At 40.6% G+C, this 26,620-nt stretch overlaps 1 protein-coding gene across 1 annotated transcript; it reads left to right on the top strand.

The window, feature by feature from the left end:
* Positions 1-11,352: 11,352 nt before the first annotated feature.
* On the top strand, positions 11,353-26,416 carry LOC106088891 (acetylcholine receptor subunit alpha-like 2). The gene is made up of 7 exons (XM_013254599.2): positions 11,353-12,505; positions 21,080-21,234; positions 21,288-21,468; positions 21,533-21,692; positions 21,747-22,320; positions 22,463-22,664; positions 25,974-26,416. The coding sequence occupies exons 1-7, from the start codon at positions 12,281-12,283 to the stop codon at positions 26,166-26,168; spliced, it is 1,692 nt and encodes a 563-aa protein (XP_013110053.1). The 5' UTR covers positions 11,353-12,280; the 3' UTR covers positions 26,169-26,416.
* The last annotated feature ends 204 nt before the right edge of the window (positions 26,417-26,620 follow it).

The raw sequence follows: 26,620 nt of genomic DNA, 5'->3' as shown, positions 1-26,620 counted from the left end.
CTATATTTGGATATAACTACCATATGGACCAATTTCCCATCTTATAGTCTAGCACAGTGAATTGTTTTAGAAACCTCGATGTCCCTGGGGATTATGGTCCATATCGTACCATGTTTTGAGACGGCTGCTAAAGTTTCATAAATGGTGTATTTTTCACCGCACCCAGACGGTGGGAGTCAAAATTTCGGCCTAGCTAAAATAAATGCGGTTTTACTTGTTTCTTTTAAAAAGAGGTTAAACAACTTTGTTCAAATTGCTTTTATTCTCCCACCAACCAGCAATATGATGAAGTTATAGAGTAACTGTATTCGAAAATTATTTTTCACTTTTCGGTTATATATAAAATGGGGATAAGTGTTAAATTATCATTATTTAAAATTTTTGTTCGTTCCAGCTGTGGGCCGTAGTAGCAAAACCAATTTTTCTTCCATCTAATGATGTTAATTATTTTATTAATTAATTATTAACATTTATTTTTTTTTTCTTTCAACTTTGCCCATTAACATAATAATCCAGTGGCAATGAAGTTTCTAAAACTCATACGCACCGCTGTTCCAGCAATTCGTTAGTGTTGCATTTTTCATACGCCACCTGGTCCAATCATACATCTGTTCAAATGGACAGCGAAGCAGTTGGTCAACCAAACCAAACCCTCGAATAATTGAATCGATTGCGAGAGTATTTAACGGAAACTCATCCATCGCAGAATCGTTTCATTTTGCCAATATAAATTAGTTTTGGTCACAATGTGAACTCTTTGCCGCCCTCGCTGTGTGCAAAATACAAAGCAGAAAAAACCCCACAGCGCAATGGGTTATTGCAACACTAAAATTTAAAATAAACCAGCTCGGCAATCTGCAATTCCATATACTGGGTGGAAGAAGAGGAGGTTATGTGAATGCAGCTGGATGGTGCAGCCGCGTCTTTGGCTCGCAACACCACCCACCCCCCACATAAACAACATTCCACTCACATGGGGGGCCTACGCTTTCACCATCAATTAGTTTGATGCCCACATTCAATTTAGTTGAAAACTATTCAACCAAAACATTTTCGGAGGTTTTTAGAAAAGGCTGGCTGAGGCCATACAACAACAACAGCAGCAGTAACAACTACAGCAACACCAACACATTGGCATCGGCAACGCCACCAATTGCAAAAATGGAAACTCTTTTGCATTTTTAAGTTGGTTTTAACTATGGAAGAGAGCAAATATGTGCATATTCGTATATTCGTGTCCTAACTACATTTTGGGGCCACCGAATGGGGGCGGGCACTAAGGGCTTAGCATGGGGCATGGGGCATGGGCCTTGTATTTGGGCTATGTGTTCCTTTTTCGAACTGCCTCATGTAAAATTGATGTGTATGCAGAAGGTTCGTTAAGACTGGATGGAGTGGATATAACCATGTAAGTACCATGCCACATATATCTACATACGAACATACAAGTATTTACCCACAAACACACACACACACGGCCACACATATGCATGCTTACCCAAGGTAGGCATGTATGCATAGAGATATGTGTGCATGTGTGTATGTTTACAATGTGCCTTCAATTGCCAGAGCGGCTGAAGGTGCCTGGGAATAAGACCTCACGTGAAGGGAGTTAAAAGGCCGAAGTTACAGTTCAAATATACGCTTCAAGGTATCCTTGCTTAAATTTTAAAAGCTACCTCCTCCACAGCTTAACAAAGTCGCCAAAAAAAAGGCCGCCCCACCACCAACCTTGTGGCTCAAATTAATATCAAGAAGTAACACCGTAACTGCCACAATCCGAGTAGCATTAATTATTTTCTCTTTTTTATTACATCCGCATTAGTACTGCCTACCCGCCTACCCGACTCTCTCCCTTCTACCATCCCTTCTGCAACTAAAAAGCACCTAAACAGCAACGTCAGTAGTTTTACTAGCTGACTAGCGTCTTAAATTAAATGGAACTCTCATTTACGCCAAACACCCATCCACCATGGCTTAGTAAATAAAATCCTAGTATGAGCCACCAAGTACAAGGAGATTTTTACTTTTGATCACAAAGCCGTGATAAATTTGGATAAACGCAACTTAATCACCTTAGGTTGCTATCAAAACTGAAAACTCTGTTTTGTACAGCCTTTAGAAAGTCTTAAGGACTTCAAGTCGCCCATGATAGAGCATGTGCTGGTATTACGTTTTAAGCAAACGGAACGCATTTACCAGCTTACGAGTGGATATGGAGGAACTACTTGAAGCAGCCATTTCATACTGAGGGGGCCATCTGTCTTGGGATATTTTGGAACTGGGAGATCAGAACAAAGTACTTTAATCAGGACCTTCTAGAGTCGGGAAGCCAAACTGACTTATTATGGGATTTCTCTTGCTGTAAACGTGGAAGCTGGCGTTTGAACTAACATTCGCGATAGATTGCAAGCGTTGTTTCAAACTCAACCAGGAATACACAAAGAAAAATATTTTGCCCGAAATTTTAAGATTATTTCGTATTCGTAGGATTCTAGCAACGAAGGCGATCCTATTTGTAAGGCTATTTTGCTAATTTAACTAAGAAACTTTTCAAACCTTTAACCATATTTTGGCTTTCATTTCAGATTTTTGTCTTTACCAACAAGACGCAAAGTTAAAGATCTATTAACAATTTAAACTAAACAATCAAGGAAAATATATACCACCAAAGGAAAATTTCCCTTTAAAGTTGGACATTTGATCATATTTAGAATAAGGAAAAAATTTTATTTTCAGTGTAGAAAGCGAAAAGTATTATATCTGTCTTCTGTCTTATCTATTTTCTTATCAATGTACCTATGTCAGGTACACTGAAAAAAAATTTTTTTTTTCCAATTTTATATCCCATATGATCTTTATTGTTCTACGAATTTAAGTTTGGATGTAAGATGTATTCCGTTCTTAAAATACTTAATTTCAGCCCGATATTCTCATGATGTCTGATTTAGGGGTGTTTTCGGGGTAAGGTGGCACCCAGACACTTGGCCCTGAAAAAATGTCAGCATCGTGCTCTTCTCTCATTTATTTAAACCCCATATTGCCATTGGTTTAAGGGCAGTTCACACGATGAGGCAAATTCGTATTCTTCTCCGAAATACCTTTATTTGAGCCCCATATTGCTATGATCAGTAAAAAATTGCTGTTTGTGGGGTATTTTGGAAAAGGGGTAGACCCCCAGAAAATTGGTCCCGAAAGTGGGATATCAATTCTTGCTCTACCACCCAATACCTTTCATTTAAGCTCCACATTGACAATGTCGGTAAATATGCCCGATTTAGGGGTGTTTTGGGGATTGGGATGGTCCCCCAAACACAAAGCTCGTAAAATATATCAGCAACGTTTCTGTATATCATTTATTTGAACCCCATGTTGCCATTGGCTACCAAATTTGGATACCAAATTCCTTTTCTAATCTCATTTAAACTCCTTATTACAAAAGTCAGCAAATATGTCCGGTTTGGGGTATTCGCCCTAAAAACTATAAATATTTAGTTTCACTCTCTTTAAGAGCCAAATTGCCTTGGTGAGCAAATACGTCCTATTTGGGGGTTGTTATGGTGTTATAATGTTAATATCAGATACGTGGTCTACTCCCAAATACCTTTAATTTGAGCCCCATATTTCCACAGCCGGCAAACATGACCGGCTTGGGGGGTGTTTAGGGGGATGGGCGGCCACTCAGTGAGATGGCCTTGAAAATATACATCGGATTCGTGTTCCACTTTCAAAACCCTCTTATTTGAGCCTCATATTGCAATAGTCAGCAAATACTTCCCATTTGGGTGGTGTTATGGGGGTGGGGTGGCCCCATAGACACTTTTCCCGAATATTGATATCAGATTCATTTACTCCCAAAGACCTTTTATTTGAGCCCCATTTTCCCATGGTCAGTAAATAAGTCCTCTTTGGGGGGTGTTTTGGGGAAGTAGTGGACCTCCAGAAACGTGGTCCCATATTTGGATATTTGATTCTTATTCTACTCGCAAATACCTTTCAATTGAGTTCCGTATTGCCATGGTCGGTAAATATGTCCGAATTAGTGGTGTTTTGGGGGTTAGGGTGGTCCCTCTAACACTTCGTCCTACGTTTTCTTATACTAAATACCTTTCATTTGAGTGTCATATTGTCGTGATTGGTGTAAATATATGTTTGGTAGGTTTTAGGGATACCAATTTTTTATTTTTAGGGTACTACATGAGACCACAAAAAATTTCGCTAAATATCTTAAAAGGGGGGGGGGTCTTAACGAGCGAATTTATTAGCTGATGTCCCTAAACTTTGGAACCGCGAGTTGAACAAGGACCCCTGATATCCGAACCGAATATGGTCTAGATCGAAGCATATCTGAATATGAATAGCTTACATATACACCGATCTGCCAGTTTTGGATCTTAAGCTTAAAAAACTTACATTTATTACCCGATTTCGCAGAATTGACGAAACAAATCTTCCAAGTTCAATCTCTAAACAAACGTTTCCCCTCCACCATTGCTGTGCAATAACATTAACAAATTAGTTGTCATACATTATCTACGGCAATGGAGTCACTGCTCAACTTTCTGCTCAGCAATAATTCACTTAATCAAATCCTTATTTTCAAACGGAAACAATTACACAAATGAATTTAGTGAAGAAAAAAAAACAAAAAACAAAAGACAATGCTCCCCACTATGTGCCAAGGCACCACCTCGTCGCGGAGGCCAGTTCATTCCAATTGAATTTGATATTACATTTATTATCCTCCTTATCATTTAATTACGTTCAAAATCCTTCAGATTTCTAAGCTCCATTTAAATTATAACATTGCTCGGATGCTGTCTGCCTGACTGCCTGACTGCCAGACTGCCTGCCTAACCATCTCAATGGAGGTGGGGGGCGGAGGCGAGGAAAAACGTTTTACTCAAAACAAATACACAAATGATCCTGAAAACATTACTTACGCTACAAATAAATTTGCATTTATTACGCTTAAGTAGCGCAACACCAAACAACCCACTCTGTCCCTCAAGCCACCCGCTTCGCCGTCCATCCCCTTCCGGAGGGGCTCTATAGTCAATGGCTGCGTCAAAACAATCGCCACCATTGCCATCAAGAAAAACAACCACATTTTGGCGCTGCCAGTGGAAGTTTTGCTGACAAAGGCTGTCTGGACGGACACTGTTTCATTTGGAACGCTTTTTGCAGTTGCTTTACGAGTATCTCCTGAACTGAAACTACTATTCAAGACGAATGGTCGAGGGGAAGGGTGTGCTCATCAGCTCATCTCTTGGTTAGCTGTTTTCTTGTTGTTGTTGTTGTTGTTGGGGCCCTTTTATTTATAATGAATGATGATTGGCTGTTAGGGGCGGAGGAGGCACACGGAAACGGACACGGACAACCAAGACTGGACACAAAAAAAAAGGAAACAAAGAATGGCTCTAAGGAGATAAATGCATTTGCCGTAATAAATTTTGCTCCAATTACTCTCATTCAGAGATGAGGCAGTGGCAGTGTCCCAGAGTCGGGCATTGGTTCAAGACGCACAAGTAACGCACGCCCCACAAACCAATGTCACAACAGAGCCAGCAAAAGTTGCTAGGACAACTGACACATTTCAATAGAGTCTTAGAGAGAGAAAAAGTCAAATTCTTTGCTAGACTTAAAAAAGCTGAAAGATACTTAAGACACTACAAAAACACCTTGAATATGAATATGGAAGAAAGAAATAAAAAAAAAAACAAATTTTACTTTCCCGGTAGCTCAAATATTGACATACTTTTATGATCGCAGCAAGAGCAGAACGACAAGCAAGTTCTGCGGAAATGGAACACAAAATGTTACAATGGAGATTTCAGCTTTGTGTAACTGCATTTAGCAGTTTCCGCTCTTAACAATGATACACAATCACTTTCAGTTCACAGGAAGCTCTCTCAACTTCTGCTCCTTCTTCTGTTCATCGATATTTCCAAATTAAATTAAATACAAACATGCCGTCGAAATGAACTCAAATAAACGCTGAATGGTTACCACTTCCCCCCTTAGTCACCCCCCCCCCCCTCTCTCTCTCTGTTACATGTTCTCAACTCAAAAATATAACAAAAAAAAGCAACACAAAGAGGAAACGGAAATCACATTATAATCAAAATGAAATCTTGCAAATCATACCTGGCGCACACGATGTGTTTATTCAGGTAACTCAAGTTCAGATTCGTGCAACGAACATCGTCTCACTGAAGGGCCGGCCACTCAGCCAGCGAGCTCAGTTTCACAATTCCTCAAATTGAATTTCCTGTTACGGTGCAGCGCCACCGCTCCACTTGGCTGCCTTCACTATGGCCAGGGCTATGGCTGTGGCGAAAGATTAAAGACCAGTCTTGATTTATTATTTTTGCACTTTTTTTCTGTTAAATTAGAAATGTAAACATTACGAATTGAAAAATTAATCCATGGCATTGATGATGGCTTTGGGACACGAACGAACGGTATTTCACAGTCATGTTGCTTGTAAACATTTTCAATGGAAAATTAATCCTGAGCATTGGCGATAAGTGGAGCACATGAATTTTTCAATTTTCTAAATATTTTCTTATACAAGCGCCAAAAATTGCCACCCCCCTCCCCAGTAGTGACCACTGCAATGCCAGTTGAGAAAATAAATATTGATTTTGATTTTTTCCCATTATGATGCCAAATGAAAATCAAAACCTGATTTAAAAAAAACTGGCAAGAGGATTAAAATTACAGGAGTACCAGAGAAAAGTAGTTGAAGAAAATCCAATTTTCAGATGTAGAACTAAATCAAATTTTGCAGAATTCACTAAACCGAAGTTAACGACGAACGGGTAAAAAAAACCCAAAAATTGTGCTGCGTCTTGGAAAAATTCTAGCTCGAGTTGCGAACGAGGTATCTTAAAGCGGTTTTGATTGGCATAAAGTGGACGAATGAAACTAGTTAAACATAATTCTTGTCATCTTAGAAGGCAATGTATTCTTCCCAAAGAGATGGCACGCCGTTCGGATTCGCCTATAGAAAGGAGGCCCCTTATCATTGAGCTAAAAACTTGAATTGGACTGCACTCATTGATATGTGAGAAGTTTGCCCTATTCCTTAGTGGAATGTTCATGGGCAAAATTTGCAATTTGCGTGATTACAACAGACGGACGAGACGGACAGATGGACAGACATCGTTAAAGACATATCTGCAAAAATCGCCGAGAACGGAGAAATACGGCATTTCTAAGATGGGAAGCCTTTGACTGTGTAGACCCGGACATGAGCTAAACATGCTCTCGATCATTACTCCATCACAACAGCTTCCGAAGCAATCATTATGCGGAATTCCCATGTCCGCGACCATATGACCTATGGCAAAGTGCCCGGTTATAGCTCTGGTAATAAAACTCAGTAACCTTTTATCAAAGGCCAGCAGTTCCTTTGTTCTCCTCATATTGAAGTTAGGCTATTGATTTCCACCTCACCACTTCCCCCGCGCTGCCTACAGATTAGGTTGGGTTTAGATTTACAGATTAGGTTGGTTTCTCGACATACCAATGTTGAGTGTCTCGAAGTATACCCCCAATCCAGTTCATGATTTCATCTATGAAAACCGAGTTCTCGTTCTCTTCTAACACAAAATACGCCTCCCACTTCCTCCCTTCCGAATCCAAAAAATGCTTTCTCGAATCGGTTTCGGTGCCACTTAGTGATACCGTTCGCAGTGTGCCTACTGCGTCCATAGTAACCAGAATGGAACGGTGATCGTATCCTATCTCCTTCAGCATGCCAAATTCCCTTTGCCAAAGCGCACCCTTGGCGGCACAGTACCTACTATAGGCCTCGATAGGTTGCATACCCATTGCTTCGTAACCTGCCAGTCGTGTGGACCTCAAGGCTTCCGTGATTCTGGCTCAGGCTACTTCTTCACAGCCTTTTACCATACCATGGCCCGATGTGTCAGCACATCTTCTTCAGGCTACCGGCCATCCCAATGCGGGAGTAGACATCAAACAGTGCTTTTCGGCTTCTATCCACCGTATTTCTTTTCCAGGACAGTTTAAACTTCAGGACAACGACGGGAGTCCGGTATCTTATATCCGAGTGAAGGGGACCAACTCTGTTTTTCTCGGCTACGTCCTCAACCCATTTCTCGGACCCCAATTCGATTGTCATCCTTGTTACCTTTCTATGATCTCGCTGAGCGTCGACAAAAAATTTCCTCTCATAAGTAACACAAAATATTGTAAATCATTCTGTAACTTTTGAACGAATAGAGATATGGACACGAAACTTAACATAGTCAATGTTCAGGTGTATACGTCCAATAAGTATGCAAAATTTGGGGATCCTAGTAGGTCCAGAGGCTGATCCATGGAGCTTGAAAGTTGGTCACCTCAAGCACGTAAAATTTTGAATTGCTTGCCAGACAGTCACATCGACTAGTAAAACTCTACAGAAACATGCTCAAATGTCTAGGATGTCTCTATCCTATCAAAAATTCCAGAATTATTTTCAAGATTTTTCGTTTTGGAAACACTGTGCGTCGTCTGCATATGAAATCATTCTCACGCCATTCAAGTTGAAATCCAACAGGATTCCGTTCATTACTAGCTTCCAGAGGAGCGACGAAAACGCTGTTGGGGCTGTTTGATCTGTGGTTCGAGAGTTCCAATATTTTCAAATGTTAAACGTATGTGGTTGTCGTACCCTACTACCAGAAACAAATAAAGGATGGTTAAATGTTAAAGACGGATTTTGAATGTGGATCACACCTTAACTTGCTTTGCATTTTAATTTTTTCTGAATTTCAAAATTGCAATCATTATTTTAATTGAATATGCAATTTTTTAAGTGAACATTTTTTAATCATCTTTTTCAAAAACATTGATTGCTACTATCATTTCAGTGATTGAAGCAGTTTCAATTAAAAATTTAATAGGATCAATTAATTTCGTGATTGAAACCGATTTGTTTCTGTGTACCAGTAAAAATGTCGAAAAATCCGCTCAGTTTTTTTTTAGCCAATGCTGGACATATAAACCACATCATATACAATTTTAAATGCGTTTGCTTGTTACAGATGCTTGTTTTTAAACTTCCTGGAAGAAGGTGGCTACTCAAAAGCCAGAAACAAAATAAAACTTCATCGTTTGTATATATTTTATTCAAAACAATTTAAAATCCAAAAATTATGCCATTTCTGGTCTCACAAAATGTCTTCCTCAGGTTTCCAATGGCTGGCAATGATTTCCATGTTGCACGTTGTTGTAATTTATAATCATGGGCAACCACCATTTGTTTATCCATAGCCTGGAGACAGCTCCTATATAAGTGTCCATTTAAATAGGCATTAGCATGGCAGAGTCAAAAGTCATATTCCCCACTGGAATGGGCAACGGTGAAACAATTCCCAAAGTGTCAAAAGTAAATTTGCAGTTGTCGTTACGCTACTTGGCCAGCATTAGCATATTCCACTCACTCGGTTTCAGACTCAGTTGTATGGACATACTTATGAAAAATCAAATCGAATCGAATCGCATCGCATCGCATCAAATTAAAGCGAATAAAATGGTAAACATCAGCAGTGGCAACAGCAACAACAACAACGCGAACAGTGACAAGTAGCATTGGCATCAAACGATACACCAATACAGCAATCACTGCTGACTTGGTCCTAATAATGAGGATACACTTGGAACCGAACCACATAAATCTGTACGCAATCATGTAAAAACGAGAGTGTCCGTGTGTTTGTGTGCCACTCAGTGATGGCTGATGTGCAAATACAACAAACACGCGATGACGACGGCGACGATGAGGACAATGTGAGAGCAGGTGGAGATCGGTCGGCAGAAAAGAGGAAACCGTGCTACAACGGCGCCAACATGTTGACAGCTGGAAATGACAGACAAGCCAGATGCGGCAGTCTGCCACTGCCACTGCCACTGCGACTACCACAGCCACCCCAACATCGGCCACAAGCAGAACCATAACAATCGTCGTCAGTGAACACTGAACACCGAACTGAACAATGGGCGCACATCAACAATAACCTGACTAATGTTTGCATCCCCCTTGCCATCGCCCCACCCATCCACCCATCCTCAGCTTGGCCAACAGGTTGGATGTTGTTGCTGTTATGGATGGACGGACGGACGGCCGGACGGACGGACAATTGTGAAACGTGAAATGTTCCACAGCCATTCACTGCTATTGTCTGTTAATGAGAATTGGCCGCATTTGAGGCGATATTAAAAAAAAAAAAATCGTATCTGCAACTATGAATTTGACATGTTCCCATCACACATGACCAGATAGATGATGGAATGAATATACATATGGATATTTGTTTGTATGTGTGAGTAACCACATGCTGCATACGACGAGCTCCACACACAATGTGTGTCCTTTTGTCAACTATACTGTTGACATAGTGCGGCTGTGTGTGTGCAAGTGTGAGAGCCATGGTGTTGTTGCCTTTGTTGCTGCTATTGTTCGTTTATGTTTCGTGTGGAATATCAAATGAAGTTGAAAAGTGTCACCTGAGACACAAACTTGTGATGACAGAGTTTTGTTTTTGTGTTATCCTCGTTTCGGTTCTGCTCTGCTCTGCTCTACTCTGCCTAGCTCGCTCTATACGGCTTAGCTCTGGTACACATTGCTGTTGCCATTGTTGTTGTTGTTACGCAAAAAGAACTTTGTAAAATGTTGTTGTAGACATATATTTTTCAGATGTTAAAGAGACGATGTTGGTAGTGGTAGTGGTAGCGGCAATGGTGGTGGGGTTGGTGTTGTTGGGGCGAAGAGACAGAGGGACGAGATGTACACATGTATTTAACAATCAACTGAAAAATTTTGGGCTGTGGCCCGAGAGTAGCAAATTTTTTGGCTGCCACTCAGCACAATGGATGTACAAGCGTTGGTGGCTGCACTCACCAAGGATGCTGGCAGCAGTCAATAATATCTGGAAGAGACTTGAATTATGATAACGAATCAACAACTTTTGAATTGTAGCAAAATTAAAATTTAAGCATTCCTTTTTTTTTTTTGTTTATTTCAAAATAAACGGAATTTTGATTTTAAACTCTCTTTTGCCCCCCACACTGCTACTCCTCCTCATCACTTCTCTGAGCGCAGTGCTTGCAGCTCTCTGAGTAGTTTACGAAGGCGAGAGGAGAGAACAACAATTGTCTGTGGAGACTGAGCAGAGCATGGCATTAAGGCGCCTGCTCTGGCCAAGTGCCGGATGCTGGACGCTACAAAACTACATTGTGTGGACTTGCCAAGAGATTTGAACTCGTTTCCAAGAAATTCTACACACATTTCTGTGGATAGTGAAATTTTTATAGAATAGACAGCAGCAAGGCTCAGCATCAAGTCAGTATTGCTCTTGTGATTTTGTGCACAGGACAGCGGAGAGCCCGGAAAAGAACGTCACGGATATTGTGGCCAGCGAAAACGAAAAATAATCGCAACCCAAAAACAAAGAAAAAAACAAAACCTCTATACATCCCAAATCAAAAATCTCTAAAGTGTGTAGTGTAATAGATGTGAAGGCAAAGAAAAAGCCAAACAAAGAAACAAATTAGCAAACACTTTGTGTTTTGTGTTTTGTATGTTGTTATGAAAATAAAAACATCAGTGTACGCATACACCTTTGGGGCCATACCCTAAACACTCTCACACTGGGGTTTGCAAATGTCAAATCGTATTTGACAGCTGCAACATTTGACATTTTGCTGCTGAAGTGGAGACTTTGCTTGTGTGTATTTGAACCACCACCATCATCACCATCGACGACACTGTGAAAGCAACAACGTTGTGTTTCGGTTTTGTTGCTGTTGCTGTTGCGGTTGTTGTTGTGGTAGTACTAAAAAGCACACTCTTGTACTAAAACTGTATAGACGTCATTGGCATCGCTTTTAAGATGGGAGCACAAAGAGCAAGAAGAAGCATCGCGTAAACTACGTTTGTTTGTAAATAAAACCCGGCTAAAAGGCAAGGTCAAAATAGTTGCAAACTGTCGTCGAATCGTCAATTCGAAGAACTACATCTACGTCTGCCACGCCTGCACGTGACTTTCTCAATCACGTCACAGAGCCCCAGCCACCAGCCACCAGCATCACCATTCTGCCATCAATCCCACTGACAATGTGGTGGGTGACGTAAATCTTTGTAATGTCCCTGCCACCTGTAATGATCTTTGTCTAATTGCTTGTCTGTAACTCGCATCGTGTATCCTAAATAAACCCCAATCTTCATTGACTGCACTGCAAGTTGCCCCGGGGGGCCAAGAGCGACATGGCGGCGATTCGTTGCAATTGCACGCTATGGTCGCACTTTAAATGGCTCTGCCTTCTGGTAGTGCTCATACTGCTGTGCCAAAGTGTCCAAGCGAACCCGGATGCCAAGCGTCTATATGATGATCTGCTCAGCAACTATAATCGTCTGATACGGCCTGTGAGCAATAACACCGACACTGTGTTGGTTAAGCTAGGCCTTCGTCTATCGCAGCTTATCGACTTGGTAAGTTTGAAAGCATTGGCAAAATACAAATACCACAGAAAGTAAACTCTTATGCATAGGTATGGAGAACATATTGCCTACAGGTTGCAACAACAAACAGCAATTCGAAAGAAAAACGAATAAAGTTCTGCCAGGCAGAACTTTGGATACTTTTCGTCAAAATCCGTTGAAACTTTTATCATATATGAACACCTAACAGATATATCGGAATATGTTCTAATCTGAACCAAACGGACTTCGAGGGATCTAACACCCGGTACTGACTTTGAGGGGTCTAACACAACTCACTGTTCCATATTATAGCGAAATCTCATAATAAGACACATATACGAGCTCAAGACCCTAAATCGGGAGATCAGTCTATACGACAGCTATAACTAAATATGGACCGATATGTGTGTTTTATGGGTCTAAGACCCTGAATCGGGAGATCGGTTATGGTGCTGTAATATAAAATTATATATTAAGAGGCCTAGGCTAGATCGGCTAGATCGTCTTAGGTATTTATGACAACCAATACTATTGTATGCGAATAAGCATGACAATGCATTTTGCGATACGTTGCAAATGGAATAATAATATGAATATAATTTAGTCCTTCGGTGACGCAGATTTAGGGTCTTAGATCGCATTTATTGTCCAATGTCGCCGAAATTTGGGACGGTGAGTTGTGTTAGGCCCTTCGACATCCTTCTTCAATTTGGCCCAGATCGGTTCAGATTTTGATATAGCTCCTATATAGACCGATCTCTCGATTTAAGGTCTTGGGCCCAAAAAAGGCGCATTTATTGTCCGATGTCGCCGAAATTTGGGACAGTGAGTTGTGTTAGGCTCTTCGACATTTTTCTGCAACTTGACCCAAATCGGTCCAGATTTGGATATGGCTGCCTTATAGACCGATCTCTCGATTTAAGGTTTTGCGCCCATAAAAGGCGCATTTATAGTCCGATGTCCCCGAAATTTGGGATAGTGAGTAAAGTTAAGCCCCTCGACATACTTATGCAATATGGCACAGATCGGTTCAGATTTGGATATGGCTGCCATATAGACCGATCTCTCGATTTAAGGTTTTGCGCCCATAAAAGGCGCATTTATTGTCCGATGTCCCCGAAATTTGGGACAGTGAGTAAAGTTAAGCCCCTCGACATACTTATGCAATATGGCACAGATCGGTTCAGATTTGGATATGGCTGCCATATAGACCGATCTCTCGATTTAAGGTTGTGCGCCCATAAAAGGCGCATTTATTGTCCGATGTCACCGAAATTTGGGACGGTGAGTCTTGGGCCCAAAAAAGTTAAGTTAAGCTCCTCGACATACTTCTGCAATATGGCACAGATCAATCCAGATTTGAATATTGCTGCCATATAGGCCGATCCGCCGATTTAAGGTTTTGGGCCATAAAAGGCGCATTTATTGTCCGATTTCGCTGAAATTTGGGACAGTAAGTTATGTTAGGCCCTTCGACATCTTTCTTCAATTTGGCCCAGATCGGTTCAGATTTGAATATAGCTACCATATAGGCCAATCTCTTGATTTAAGGTTTTGGGCCATAAAAGGCGCATTTCTTGTCCGATTTCGCTGAAATTTGGGACAGTGAGTTATATTAGGCTCTTCGACATTTTTCTAAAACTTGACCCAAATCGGTCCAGATTTTGATATGGCTGCCATATAGACCGATCACTCGATTTAAGGTTTTGGGCCCATAAAAGGCGCATTTATTGTCCGATGTCGCCAAAATTTGGGACAGTTAGTTGTGTTAAGCCCTTCGACATTCTTCTCCAATCCGATTTCACTGAAATTTGACACAGTGACTTTTGTTAGGCTTTTCGACATCCGTGTCGTATATGGTTCAGATCGGTTTATTTTTAGATAAATCTACTTAAAAGACCAATATTTTGTTATACAAATTTAACAATGGCTTTTACTTATTAGTATTTGGTCCAAAATCGGATTATATTTCGATAAAGGTGCTATGGGGCATAAGGTATGCATTTTTCACGGGATTTTGACCGAAGGTGGTTTACACAAATACCCGAGGTGGTGAGTATGCAAAGTTCGGCCCGGCCGAACTTAACGCCTTTTTACTTGTTCTGTGGTGGTGAGTAACCCATTCTTAGCTGCACAAAGGAAACTTTCTTTATCACTATAGCCAGCCTCTTCCTGTATATTTCTCAACCATGAGGTTTGCCTTCTTCTTCCGGATCGTCTTCCTTCCTGACATGACAGATTAATATCTACTTTGGATAAAAGACAAAGCAATACACTTAGCGAGTTCTTCCATACAGTATTTTAAATATGCCTATACCTGGCAATATTGCACTATTTTAAGTATCTTGTGTAAACTTTACTTTTGAAGGTTTCCGGATACTTTTCCAGACAAATTGCCTTTAATTTGGTATTCCTGGTTTCAGTTGCGAGAAACTCTCCTTGGAAAAATTGTAAATATCAGCATATCGGTGATTTTATATAAAAAGGGCATAACTCGATTTTTTATATCTATAGATGAAAAGGAGAAATCATCATATAATCTGTAAAATTTGTTTCCTCTTCCTGTATAGATAAACAAATCGAGTTAAGTCCTTTTTTAAATCAAGCCACCGATATATATGTAGAATAGAAAAGTTTACTTAAATGTTTACATCTTGAAGAGGCTAAAAAGAGCTATTGGCATTTCTTGGGGGCTTAAACCACGTGTCTTGTATTGACTATATACTGCAATTTTTAGACCTATAATGCTATATGGTGTTGTGGCCCGGTGGACATCACATAAAAACTCAACCTTCTGTTCAATACTCAACTGGATCTAAGGATGGATTTTGTGTGCATCAAGGCCGCAGTGAGGACCATACCATCTAATGTATTGAATTGAAATTATTGGGTTGCCCAAAAAGTAATTGCGGGTTTTTTAAAAGAAAGTAAATGCATTTTTAATAAAACTTAGAATGAACTTTAATCCAATATACTTTTTTTACACTTTTTTTCTAAAGCAAGATAAAAGTAACAACTGATAACTGATAGAAGAAAGAATGCAATTACAGAGTCACAAGCTGTGAAAAAATTTGTCAACGCCGACTATATGAAAAATCCGCAATTACTTTTAGGGGCAACCCAATATATGGACATTGTGGCTATGGGGGGCTTTCTCGTTGATCAATCAGCTATGCACGCTGTGAACTTTGGTGCAATTCCTCATGAGCTAGGCAGAATGAATTTAACTTAACTCACTGAGACTTTATTTGATATAAAACTAGGTACTGTACCACTTTACTCTTTAGATCTTTCATCTTGCACAAAAAATGTAAAGTGGTACCTAAGATAAAAGGTTTATCGTTGCATTACTGGATGACTGATGACATTGCAGCACATTTGACCTATTACATCTCTTTTAAGAGTACATACGCACAAGTCGCTTGCATACCCATACGAGTAATTTTTCTATATCCCACCCTATACCCCCTAAAGATATAAAGTATCCTTCTTTGAGTATTCATTAATCGCTTAAAAACTGAATATGTTGCAATACAAAGGTCTGTCTGCTGCAGACGTACTCCCTTCCTATAACTCTCGTTGGCAAATTGTAGTTCTTTTCACTTTATTGCGTTTTTTTTTATATCGTTTTCAATTCATTTTTTTTCTTGTATATATCCTTGCTGCTGGATGTTGGTCTTTCAATTCACTTGCAAGGGATTAACTTTATGATGATTGCCCAACCTACAGCCCACACCCTCCTCCACACCCCTCCTTTGGTATTGATCTTCTTCGTCACAGTCAAGCAGTCCTCATAATAATAACAACAATAATAAATGTTGTCGACAAGCAGCGGCAGCAACATCAACAGCAGCAGCACAGCTCATGTCCAAATATGTGACGGAAACTTTGGAGACGCCTGTCATTTGGCTCATGAACGAGGCCGTTTTCAAAAACACATCTGTTTCTCCAGCATCCCGAGGAGCAGGCAGGCAAGCCGACAGGGACTAGAGTTTGCTGTGTTCTTCAATCGATGGCATTTTATTGCTCGATTTTTTATTTGTTTATTTGTCCCCACATCCTATGAGGTGGGGGAGCCCCTGTTCGGTGGTTAGGTGGCAACAGCTACAGCAATAGACTTTTGCCTACCTCCCTACCACCCTAGCTAGGCATTCGAGGCAGGCCATATAGTCCAACAAAACGAAAATAATCAATTTACCAAACAACGACAAATTGTAAACTGGAAATATTGAGAATTCAATTTGTTTTAAGTGAGTCACAAGAGTTGTGGATTTTGTTTTATGTACCCCCCCCTCCCAACCCCTCCAAACAACCCCACCAGGCAGGCTAGCTGGCTGGCTGACTGACTGGCTGGCTGGCTGGGTGAATGGCAGTCATTCATCCATACGCCCCCCACCCCCACACCATTGCCCAGCCTTTACATGCGCTCTACAAAACAGGACACATTTTCACTTCTTCACAATGGCAGTAATGGCTTTATGCTGTTGTTGGCACTCCTCTACCCGGTCCGTCCGTCCATTCGTCATTCATGAAAACTGTAACAACCGACAAGCAAGGCTGCCATCCATGCTGATGCTGATTATATTGATATTAAACTGAAAACTGAACGCTGAACGCTGAAAACTGCGAATTGTGAATGGGAAAACACGACACGTAGGAATACAGCGCAAACGACAACAGCATGTCGCTGACTTGATGGGGGGTGGTGGTGTTGATGATTTTCCACATTCTCCCATTTCACTCACTCAGTGCCCCTCGATCATGACGTTGCCTACAATTATTTCGTTAGACATGACAAATGGGAACTGGTTGCAAAGGAGGTTCCAAAAGCACTCGAAATCATGTTGGAATTGTAATCAATTTCATTTGCCTCGTAAACGCTGTTAAGGGGGCCGGGCGCACACCGGGGGCTGTTGGCTGCAGGCTGGCAATGTGCGACTTTGGAAGAGTTCAATTTCACAAAACAATTAAATAAAAGTTTTCCCCAATTGTGAGGAAATTGAGAAGCCTATGGAAAAGTTTCTTCACCCCCAACACCCCACCCTGCGCCACAACAATCGAACGCCTCCACACCTAATGACTCACACAATAAAAACGATTCAAACGTCTAAAGCACTTTATTTCGATAATGATATCGAATTCCTAGCCTTACCTCAACCTCACGAAGTTTGCATTACACGACACTTCATTTAAATATTAAAATTATTTTACGCTACGACATTCAATTGTTGGGCTTCGCTCCTCAAAAACAAAACCCTTTGCCTCATAAAAATGAGTGAATCCAAAAGTATTCACTTTAAAACCAAATTTTAAAGCAAACAAATTAAAGAGGCCCGACTTTTCTAAACATAATTGATGGCCTACATGGTGGTGGGGGTTTATTTTCTTGTTGTGAAAACGACCCCACATATCTCAAACTTCATCCCACCTAATCCACCTTGAGCCGACTGCCATCTCTTAAGCATTTCTTTGTGGGCCTTAACCCAATTTCCTTGGTTCAGTTACTCATTCATGTGCACTCAACCCCAAATGGCCATGTTTAATAGGTCCCAAAAGTGTAACGCCTTCAAAATGTTGCACGACATACCATTTCATAACTTTTTCACTGGCTTCACAAATAGATAAGGCCCCATTTACGTATTCTTTGGCTGATGTGGTGCTTTAAATTGAAGCAGTGTTATAGTATCACTTCAATGGAGGCATACATACAGTGCGCGAAATAAAAATAGGTTCAACCAAAAATACTCTGAAAAAAGAGCAAAAGCAGGCAATCGATTTAGTATTATTTATAAGCGTTTTAGCTATTTAAATAAAATAAAACTTAAGTTGATTGGTTTTTTACTTAAAAATCCCTTACTTAGGTGGGGAACAATACCAGACATGAACCAACTTAAGGGAGTGGTATGGAAAACAATTAAGGAATTTTTTATGTAGCACAGAATTCTTAACTTTCTTTTCTTTTTCGAGGTTTTGGCCAATGCGGCTTTTACGACATGTTTTAGTGCGGAAGTACATTTGTTCTGCTTCCCGTTGGTTAAAACAGTTCGTTCTAAGATTCCCCATAGTACTTAGATGGGCTTTATATCTGGACTGCATGCGGACCAATTTAAAACTTCAAAATTTTTGAAAGAATGTTGCTATTATGTGGCACGCGAGTTGTAGGTTGCAGCATTATCCTGGTGTAAAATTATATCTGGGCCCATTAATGTTTCACCATTTCACAAACAATGATAATTCCATCAATTCTACATAATTCCCAGAGACATGTGTGGTGTCCATCGTTACCACGGGAAGCTTAGCTGAAAACTTTCGGGCGAGTCCACAGGTTGGAAAGCTCTGTTTGTATGCGGAGTAGCAGCAAATTCGGCCGCGGGCAGTGTGCGATTTTCGAGAGGAAAGTCTCAGTGAGGAGTCAGGTGTCATTAGCTTTTAATTAAATACTGAGTGCGATTGATACTCGTGATGCCAAGACGAGTTATTGGCGCCTTAAGGAGCATTTGGATTCGAGCGTCGGATCTTGGACCGAGCGGCACGCCACAACGAGGGATACATATGCAATCCCACAAAACCCATGCGGTTGGGCCGCTGAGCTAGTAACCCGCTCCCGGAAAACTATGAGAAACAAAGGAATAGTAAAAACAGCCGAAAGTTTAGCCTCCACGAGTCCAGTAACGGGTTGAGGCTGATAGATTTCGCCGCGGCAAAAAACATGGTAGTTAGTAGCAGCAGATGGCTGATGGCAGCCAGTGGATGGCACAAATCCACATGGCTGTCACCCGATCAAAAGCCGAGGAACCAAATTGATTGCGCTGTAATGGATGGAAGGCATTCATCCAGCGGGTTAGATGTACGATCGATCCATGGAGCGAATGTAGATTCGGATCATTACCTTATTGCAGCAAAGGTTCGCACCCGTTTCAACATGGCGAGGAAAGTACGATTAGACACTGCACGGAAGCTGGACGAAAAGCCGCAAACAAAACAGATGGCAATGGCATACTCCACTCGACTGATCCAACTGCTTGACGAAAGCACTCCTTGTTCCGATGATATAATGGCGCAGTGGCAAACTATTGCCCACTCCATGGAAAATGCGCGAAATCCGTCTGTTTGTCCGTCTCTCCGTCTGTCGGTCTATCTGTCAGTCTGTCCATGTTAATTTGTGTACAAACTACAGGTCGCAATTTTCATCCGATCGTCTTCAAATTTGGTACAAGCATGTTTTTCGGCCTGGAGGACACCGAACGCCTGGGTTCAAAACCTGGCGAGACCATCTCAAAAAATTTTTAGCGGTGGTTTTCCCCTCCAACATTTGTAAGGTACTATGCCATGTAAAACTTCTCTCCAAAGAGATGTCACACTGCGGAACGCCGTTCGGACTCGCCTATAAAAAGGAGGCTTAAACTTGAATCCGACTGCACTCATTAATATGTGAGAAGTTTGCCGCTGTTCTTTAGTGGAATGTTCATGGACAAAATTTGCAATTTGCATATGTTTTCCGGGCTAGAGACGAAACCTATTGAAATTGGAAAAACTCGGTTCAGATTCAGCTCTCAGGCATATGTTCGTTCGATTTGGTGTAATAATGCAATAAAATATTCATTTGTTAACGGTTTCTCTCGAAATTTGGCAGGAAGGATGTTCTCTTGGTGGTGAATTTCATTAAAATCTGTTCGGATTAAGATTTAGGTCTCATATATATATCGCCCGATTTTCACTTCTAGAGCCACTGCAAGCGCCTTTATTGACCAATCTTCCCAAAATGTTGTACAACACCTTGCTCGACGTCTACCACAATACCTGTAAAGTTTAGGCGAAATCGGTTCAGATTTAGATATAGCTCCCATCTATATGTTCCAACGATTACAATAAAGTGCCCGTTTGTTAACCGATTCTCTCGATATTTGCCAGGAAGGATTTTCTTATGACTCTTAATATTACTGGTGAATTTCATGGAAATCGGTTCAGATTTAGATCTAGCTCCCATCTATATGTTCGTCCGATTTGGACTAATATTGCAATAAAGTGCTCATTTGTTAACCGATTCTCTCGAAAGGAAGGATTTTCTCTTGGCTCTTTACATTACTGGTGAATTTCATAAAAATTAGTTCATTTTTAGATATAGCTCCCATATATATATATATATATATCGCCCGATTTTCACTCCTAGAGCCACTGCAAGCATACTTAATGACAATCTTCACAATATTCTGTACAACGCTTTCGTCAACCAAAATATCTATAAAGTTTAGTCAAAATGGGTTCAGATTTAGGTGTAGCTCTCATATGTATATGCTCGTCAGATCTTGGGTTATTTGCAATAACGTTGTCATTTGTTATCCGTATTTATTGCAGTTTGAACATATTTGCTAGAAATTCAATACTAATTGTTTAAAAAACCGTCTGAAAACATCCGTCGAGGTCCATCAAAATTGGTTCAGAATTAGATATAGCTATAGTAGGGTATTACAAAGTCGGCATCGCCCGACTTTTGAATTTCCTTACTAGTTTAAGTTTAAAATCAATAAAACAAAACCATGTCACATTCTATGCTGTGTGTTTCTCAATTCTCCTGCTGTATAGAATTTAAAGGATCAAATCCTAACCACAAACGTTTGGCTAGAGCATGAATGGCAGGATCACAAATTCAAATGGGATCCCTCGGAGTATGGAGGTGTAACGGAGCTGTATGTGCCTTCGGAACACATTTGGCTGCCCGACATTGTGTTGTATAACAAGTAAATGTGGCACTAACCTAGACAAACAAAACTTAACTTTGTGTTACTTACAGTGCTGATGGCGAATATGTGGTTACCACAATGACCAAAGCCATTTTACACTATACTGGCAAAGTGGTCTGGACACCTCCGGCCATCTTCAAGTCCTCTTGTGAGATAGATGTTCGCTACTTTCCGTTTGATCAGCAAACATGTTTTATGAAATTTGGCTCCTGGACTTACGATGGTGATCAGGTAAAACGAAGAAAACAGCTATGAAGTCTAAAGAAATTTTGTTTGATCTATGCTCATGTCTCAGATCGATTTGAAGCACATCAATCAGAAGAATGACAAGGACAATAAGGTGGAAATCGGCATTGATTTGCGTGAATACTATCCCAGTGTGGAGTGGGACATTTTGGGAGTGCCAGCCGAGCGCCATGAGAAATACTATCCTTGCTGTGCCGAACCATATCCAGGTAAGTCTGTGGCACTATGGTGGCTGCATGCCTCCATTTCATTTTGTTTTTCAGATATTTTCTTCAACATAACACTGCGCCGCAAGACCCTTTTCTACACGGTGAACCTGATCATCCCCACTGTGGGCATATCGTATCTGTCGGTTTTGGTCTTCTATCTGCCCGCCGACTCCGGAGAGAAGATTGCCTTGTGTATCAGCATTTTGCTGTCTCAGACCATGTTCTTCTTGCTGATATCCGAAATTATACCGTCAACTTCACTGGCGTTGCCGCTGCTGGGCAAGTACTTGCTCTTCACCATGTTGCTGGTCGGCCTGAGTGTGGTCATAACGATCATCATACTCAACATACACTATCGCAAGCCGAGCACCCATCGCATGGCGCCTTGGGTGCGATCATTCTTCATAAAACGACTGCCCAAACTTCTGTTGATGAGAGTGCCCAAAGACCTGCTAAGGGATCTGGCGGCCAACAAGGTCAACTACAACATGAACTTTAACAAGACGAAATTCGGCAAGGCCCTCATGGACGAGATGAATATAAGCTCCGGCGACTCCAGTCCCGATTCCATACGACGCATGCAGGGTCGTGTGGGCAATGGCTTGCATAGTGCTTCGGCCACAAATAGGTGGGTATATGTAGAGAACTCAAATACACACACACACACACATACACCCACCTAAATAAAACTTCAATTGCTACTGTTTTTGTTTGGCTTTCGCTTCTTCCTTTCATTTTCTCTGCTTCAATTTATGTGTTAACATTTACAGATTCAGTGGCATGATGGGAGTGCTGGGCGGTGGTCTGAGCACCTTAAGCGGCTACAATGGTTTACCTTCGGTTCTCTCTGGCTTGGACGATTCCCTGAGTGATGTTGCGCCCCGCAAAAAATATCCCTTCGAATTGGAAAAAGCCATTCACAATGTCATGTTCATACAAAACCACATGCAGCGCCAGGACGAATTCAATGCCGTAAGTAAAAACGCCCAAAACTATTTTCACAATCGCACAAACACACACAAACACACTCGCTCACAAAACACCCTTACACCTAGAACACATCGAACACATGGCACACATGGGAGACACTTGTCTCCCAACAACATTCGCGATTTCCCACATTCGCAACCACAAACCAAATTTTGAAATGAATCAAGTCCTTGTCAATATTTTGTGTACTCAGTTGATTTTCCGCCCAATGATTGCAGTGATTGCGACGAAAGTCATTACAAATGACAGTGGGAGATTTTCAAAATGGGATTTCTAACCTAAAAATCAATTGGTTCTACCAATTCTTGATTGTAATGGCAACATATGTGGAAATGACACACACACACACACACACATTGATGTCTCACCACAACACAAATATGATGTGGAGTCAGAAAATGTCGAAAAATAGCTACAAAAACATGGTAACATGGTTGAAATATTAAAAAATCGTCCCCTGACATATGGCCTAAAAGTTGCAGAATAAAACAAAGTACGACATTTCAAAAGAAAAGAATTTTTTAAAATCTTGTCATTTAAAAAAATATATCTAAAATTCTTATTAAAAGTCTATGAATAAGGGAAGTAAGGTTTTACTTGTTTTCTATTGCGCTTGTCAATCAAGTCGTCTTTAAGAGCCCTGTTCAAATTCAGCTGTGTGCTTTACAACCCGCTCTAGTTGGGTTCGTATGTAAAGCACCATGATCCATTTGACATTGTTTGCTGATGATATTTCTTTGTCAAAATTGAAAATGCGATACGGATTGACTGGCTATGCGTATCGCGATTTCAATTCAATGCTTCTAGCAACAACACACTTTTGCACACTTTTAAATGTTTTTTGCCGTACCATTCTTTGGAAAGAGAGCATTTAACAGTGGTCTAAAGCCGGACAATATCCTGCAATGGAATCTCAACAACTTTCCAAAAATTTTAATGTTTCAAAATTTTGTATTAATTTTAATTTTATAATTTACTTTTTCAATTTCGTAAAGTCCTGAACTTTACAAAAAAATCCTCTATGTGCAATGCTATGACCATGTGGTTATTTTGGGCAAACTACAACTTCATGTTCCACCACAAATGCGGATTAGGGTGGCAGCTCATCACTTAAAGTAGATATGAGGGGGCACCGTATCGTTACATAGTACCTCTCGAGCTTTATGCAACACACATTTATGCATAGGGGCTTGTTGAAAAGCATTCCAGATGTTGCTACTCGTTCGTCCTTGTAAATATTCGCTTTTAATTGCTTTTGTTTCGGTTGAATGGTCAACAATTTGTTTGCCCAGGACCAATTTGCACAATGGCACACAAACACACTGCCGCCATCCAACGGGCCAAGGGGGCTCACGCATTCACAGGCGTGAGGGGAGATGGGGAAACATGAACGCTAAATACCATCTCATGTAGCCTGGTTGTATGTGTGAGCGAGTGTGGATGACATTGAAAGCCATGTGTCAATCATCGATGCTGGGCACTGTATGCAGTATTCACGAATCAGCCAACTGGACTGCTTCGTCCAAAGGACTGACAAACTCTTCACTTTGATCTGCCATGGCCAATTCAATTTAAATCCTCACAAGCATTTCCACCCGGCAAAAATAAATAAATTTCGATTGGCTTAAGTTGGGCATGCAAATCAGCAACACGTGCCTATAGTGGCAAATTGATTTTTTTTTTACGCTGATCCCTCATGTGCTCTAGACCATATAAATAGGTGTATGGACTGCCAACAAGGACTCGGAAAGGTTTGGCGATAGTAGGTTAAGAGTAATAATTGGAGAAAATAACTAAATAATCGTATTCACCTTGAACCACACATAACTTTAAAGGTTTTTATACCCACCACCGCAGGAGGGGGGGAGGGGGGGTATACTAATCTAGTCTTTCCGTTTGTAACACCTTGAAATATTGATCTGAGACCCAGCAAAGTATATTATTCTTGATCGTCTCTACACTTAGAGTCTATCCAGCTATATCCGTCCGTCTGTCCATCCGTCTGTCGAAATCACCATATCGCTCGAACGAATGAAGCTATCCGCTATCCGCTCGAACGAATGAAGCTATCCCCTTGAATTTTTACACAAATAAATCTAATTGATGTAGATCTTTGGGAAGGGGGGCAAATGAGCCATATCGGATCATATTTGGAAGAGTGTATATGACTTCGAACTACCGTACGGTCCAAATTGGTCTATAACATGATAAAGCTCTCCCCATTTGTCATTCTGTGGCCCTAGAAGACGCAATTGTCATTCAATTTGGCTGAAACCATTTGGCACCAAGTGTTTCTTTATGACTTCTAACAACAATGCCAAGTACGGTTCAAATCGGTCGATAAACTGCTATATCTTCTTCTTCTTATATATAAAATTCAATTTGTGTTTGTTCCGTTCAAAAACGGCTAAACCGATTACCTTGAAATATTCACAGATTGTGTAGGTTGGTCTGGAAGGAAACATAGGCTATATAAGAAAAAGTATTAGGCAGTAGATTACAAATATGGCATAAAACATTGGGTCCAAGTAATTAAGTCCAAATACCCCAAAATGGGCATATTAGCCGACCATAGCTATATGGGACTCAAATGAAAGGTATTTGAGAGTAGATTACGAATATGACATTAAAATTTGCGTTCAAATCTAGGTAACGTTTTTCTTCCTAGAGGTACGTCAAATGGGTTATTTGACCCATTATGACAATATGAGACTCAAATGAAATGTATTTGGTAATAGAAAACGAATTTGATATCGAAGTTTGGAGCCAAATATTTTGGGGTACGCCCTAAAGCACCCCCTAAACTGAACTTCATTTCCGTTGGGAATATAGATGGAATTTGATAACTATTTTCAGTGCAAAGTGCCGGTGGCCAGCCCCAAAACACCTCCAAACGGTTCATATTTACCGGCCATGGCAATATGGGGCTCAAAAGCACTTCTTATTACCCTAAGGGCAAAGTTTCTCCACCCTAAACAGATATTAGAGAGTTTAAGAAGGCGCAGGGGAGCGGGCCCGGTTAGGCTAGTCTCCCATATAAACCGATCCCCCGATTAGTCTTCGACAACCCCTAGAAGCTTCAATTTGTGCTTATTCGGCAGAAATATATTCTGTAAAATACACATATATCTTCAACTATGATTAATTGTGGAAATTTTTTTTTTGAGAATTCATGGTGGTGTTTGCCCAAGATTCGGCCCGGCAGAACATAGCACATTTTTCCTTCTTTAATATTTGCTCCATTTTTTTAATTTTTAATCTGTTTTTTTTTTAATTTTCTTCTAATTTCAGGAAGACCAAGATTGGGGCTTTGTTGCCATGGTTCTCGATCGTTTATTTTTATGGATTTTCGCCATAGCCTCCCTGGTTGGTACATTCATGATTTTGGGCGAAGCCCCATCCCTCTACGATGACACCAAACCCATCGATGTGGAGCTGTCCATCATTGCTCAGCAAATTTACAATCTTACCGAGAAGAAATCTTAAAAGCAGCAAAAAGTCTTGCTACGTTAATACTAATGAAACCCATTTCCCCATCCCTCAACCACAACTTTAACACACACACACACACACAGCCAAATGTTAACAACATCGTGTCTCACATAATGTTATAAAAAAAAACAGTAACATTAGGACATAGAAAATTATGATAAATTTTTTAAGTTTAAGCAAAAATTAAGAAAAAATTTAAATAAATAAAATATTTCAAATTTAACGGAAAGAACTTCTTTAAACACTTGTCTTGAAATTGGGATAATTTTACAACATCTGCAAAGGTAAGTAAATGGTGGAGTAGTTTAGGTTAGGTTGAAAAGAGGGTGCAGATATTAATCCGCCCCATGTCACTATGGACATACACCTAAGCCAGTAATCGGCTGGTTGTGCACTCTAAAAACTATAAAGTAATCTCTAAAAAGAAAATTTTATGTTAGGAATTC

This window comes from Stomoxys calcitrans, chromosome 2, assembly GCF_963082655.1.
Source record: "Stomoxys calcitrans chromosome 2, idStoCalc2.1, whole genome shotgun sequence".
NCBI classification, from domain to species: Eukaryota; Metazoa; Arthropoda; class Insecta; order Diptera; family Muscidae; genus Stomoxys; species Stomoxys calcitrans.
This window is presented reverse-complemented; position numbering and strand designations above follow the sequence as displayed.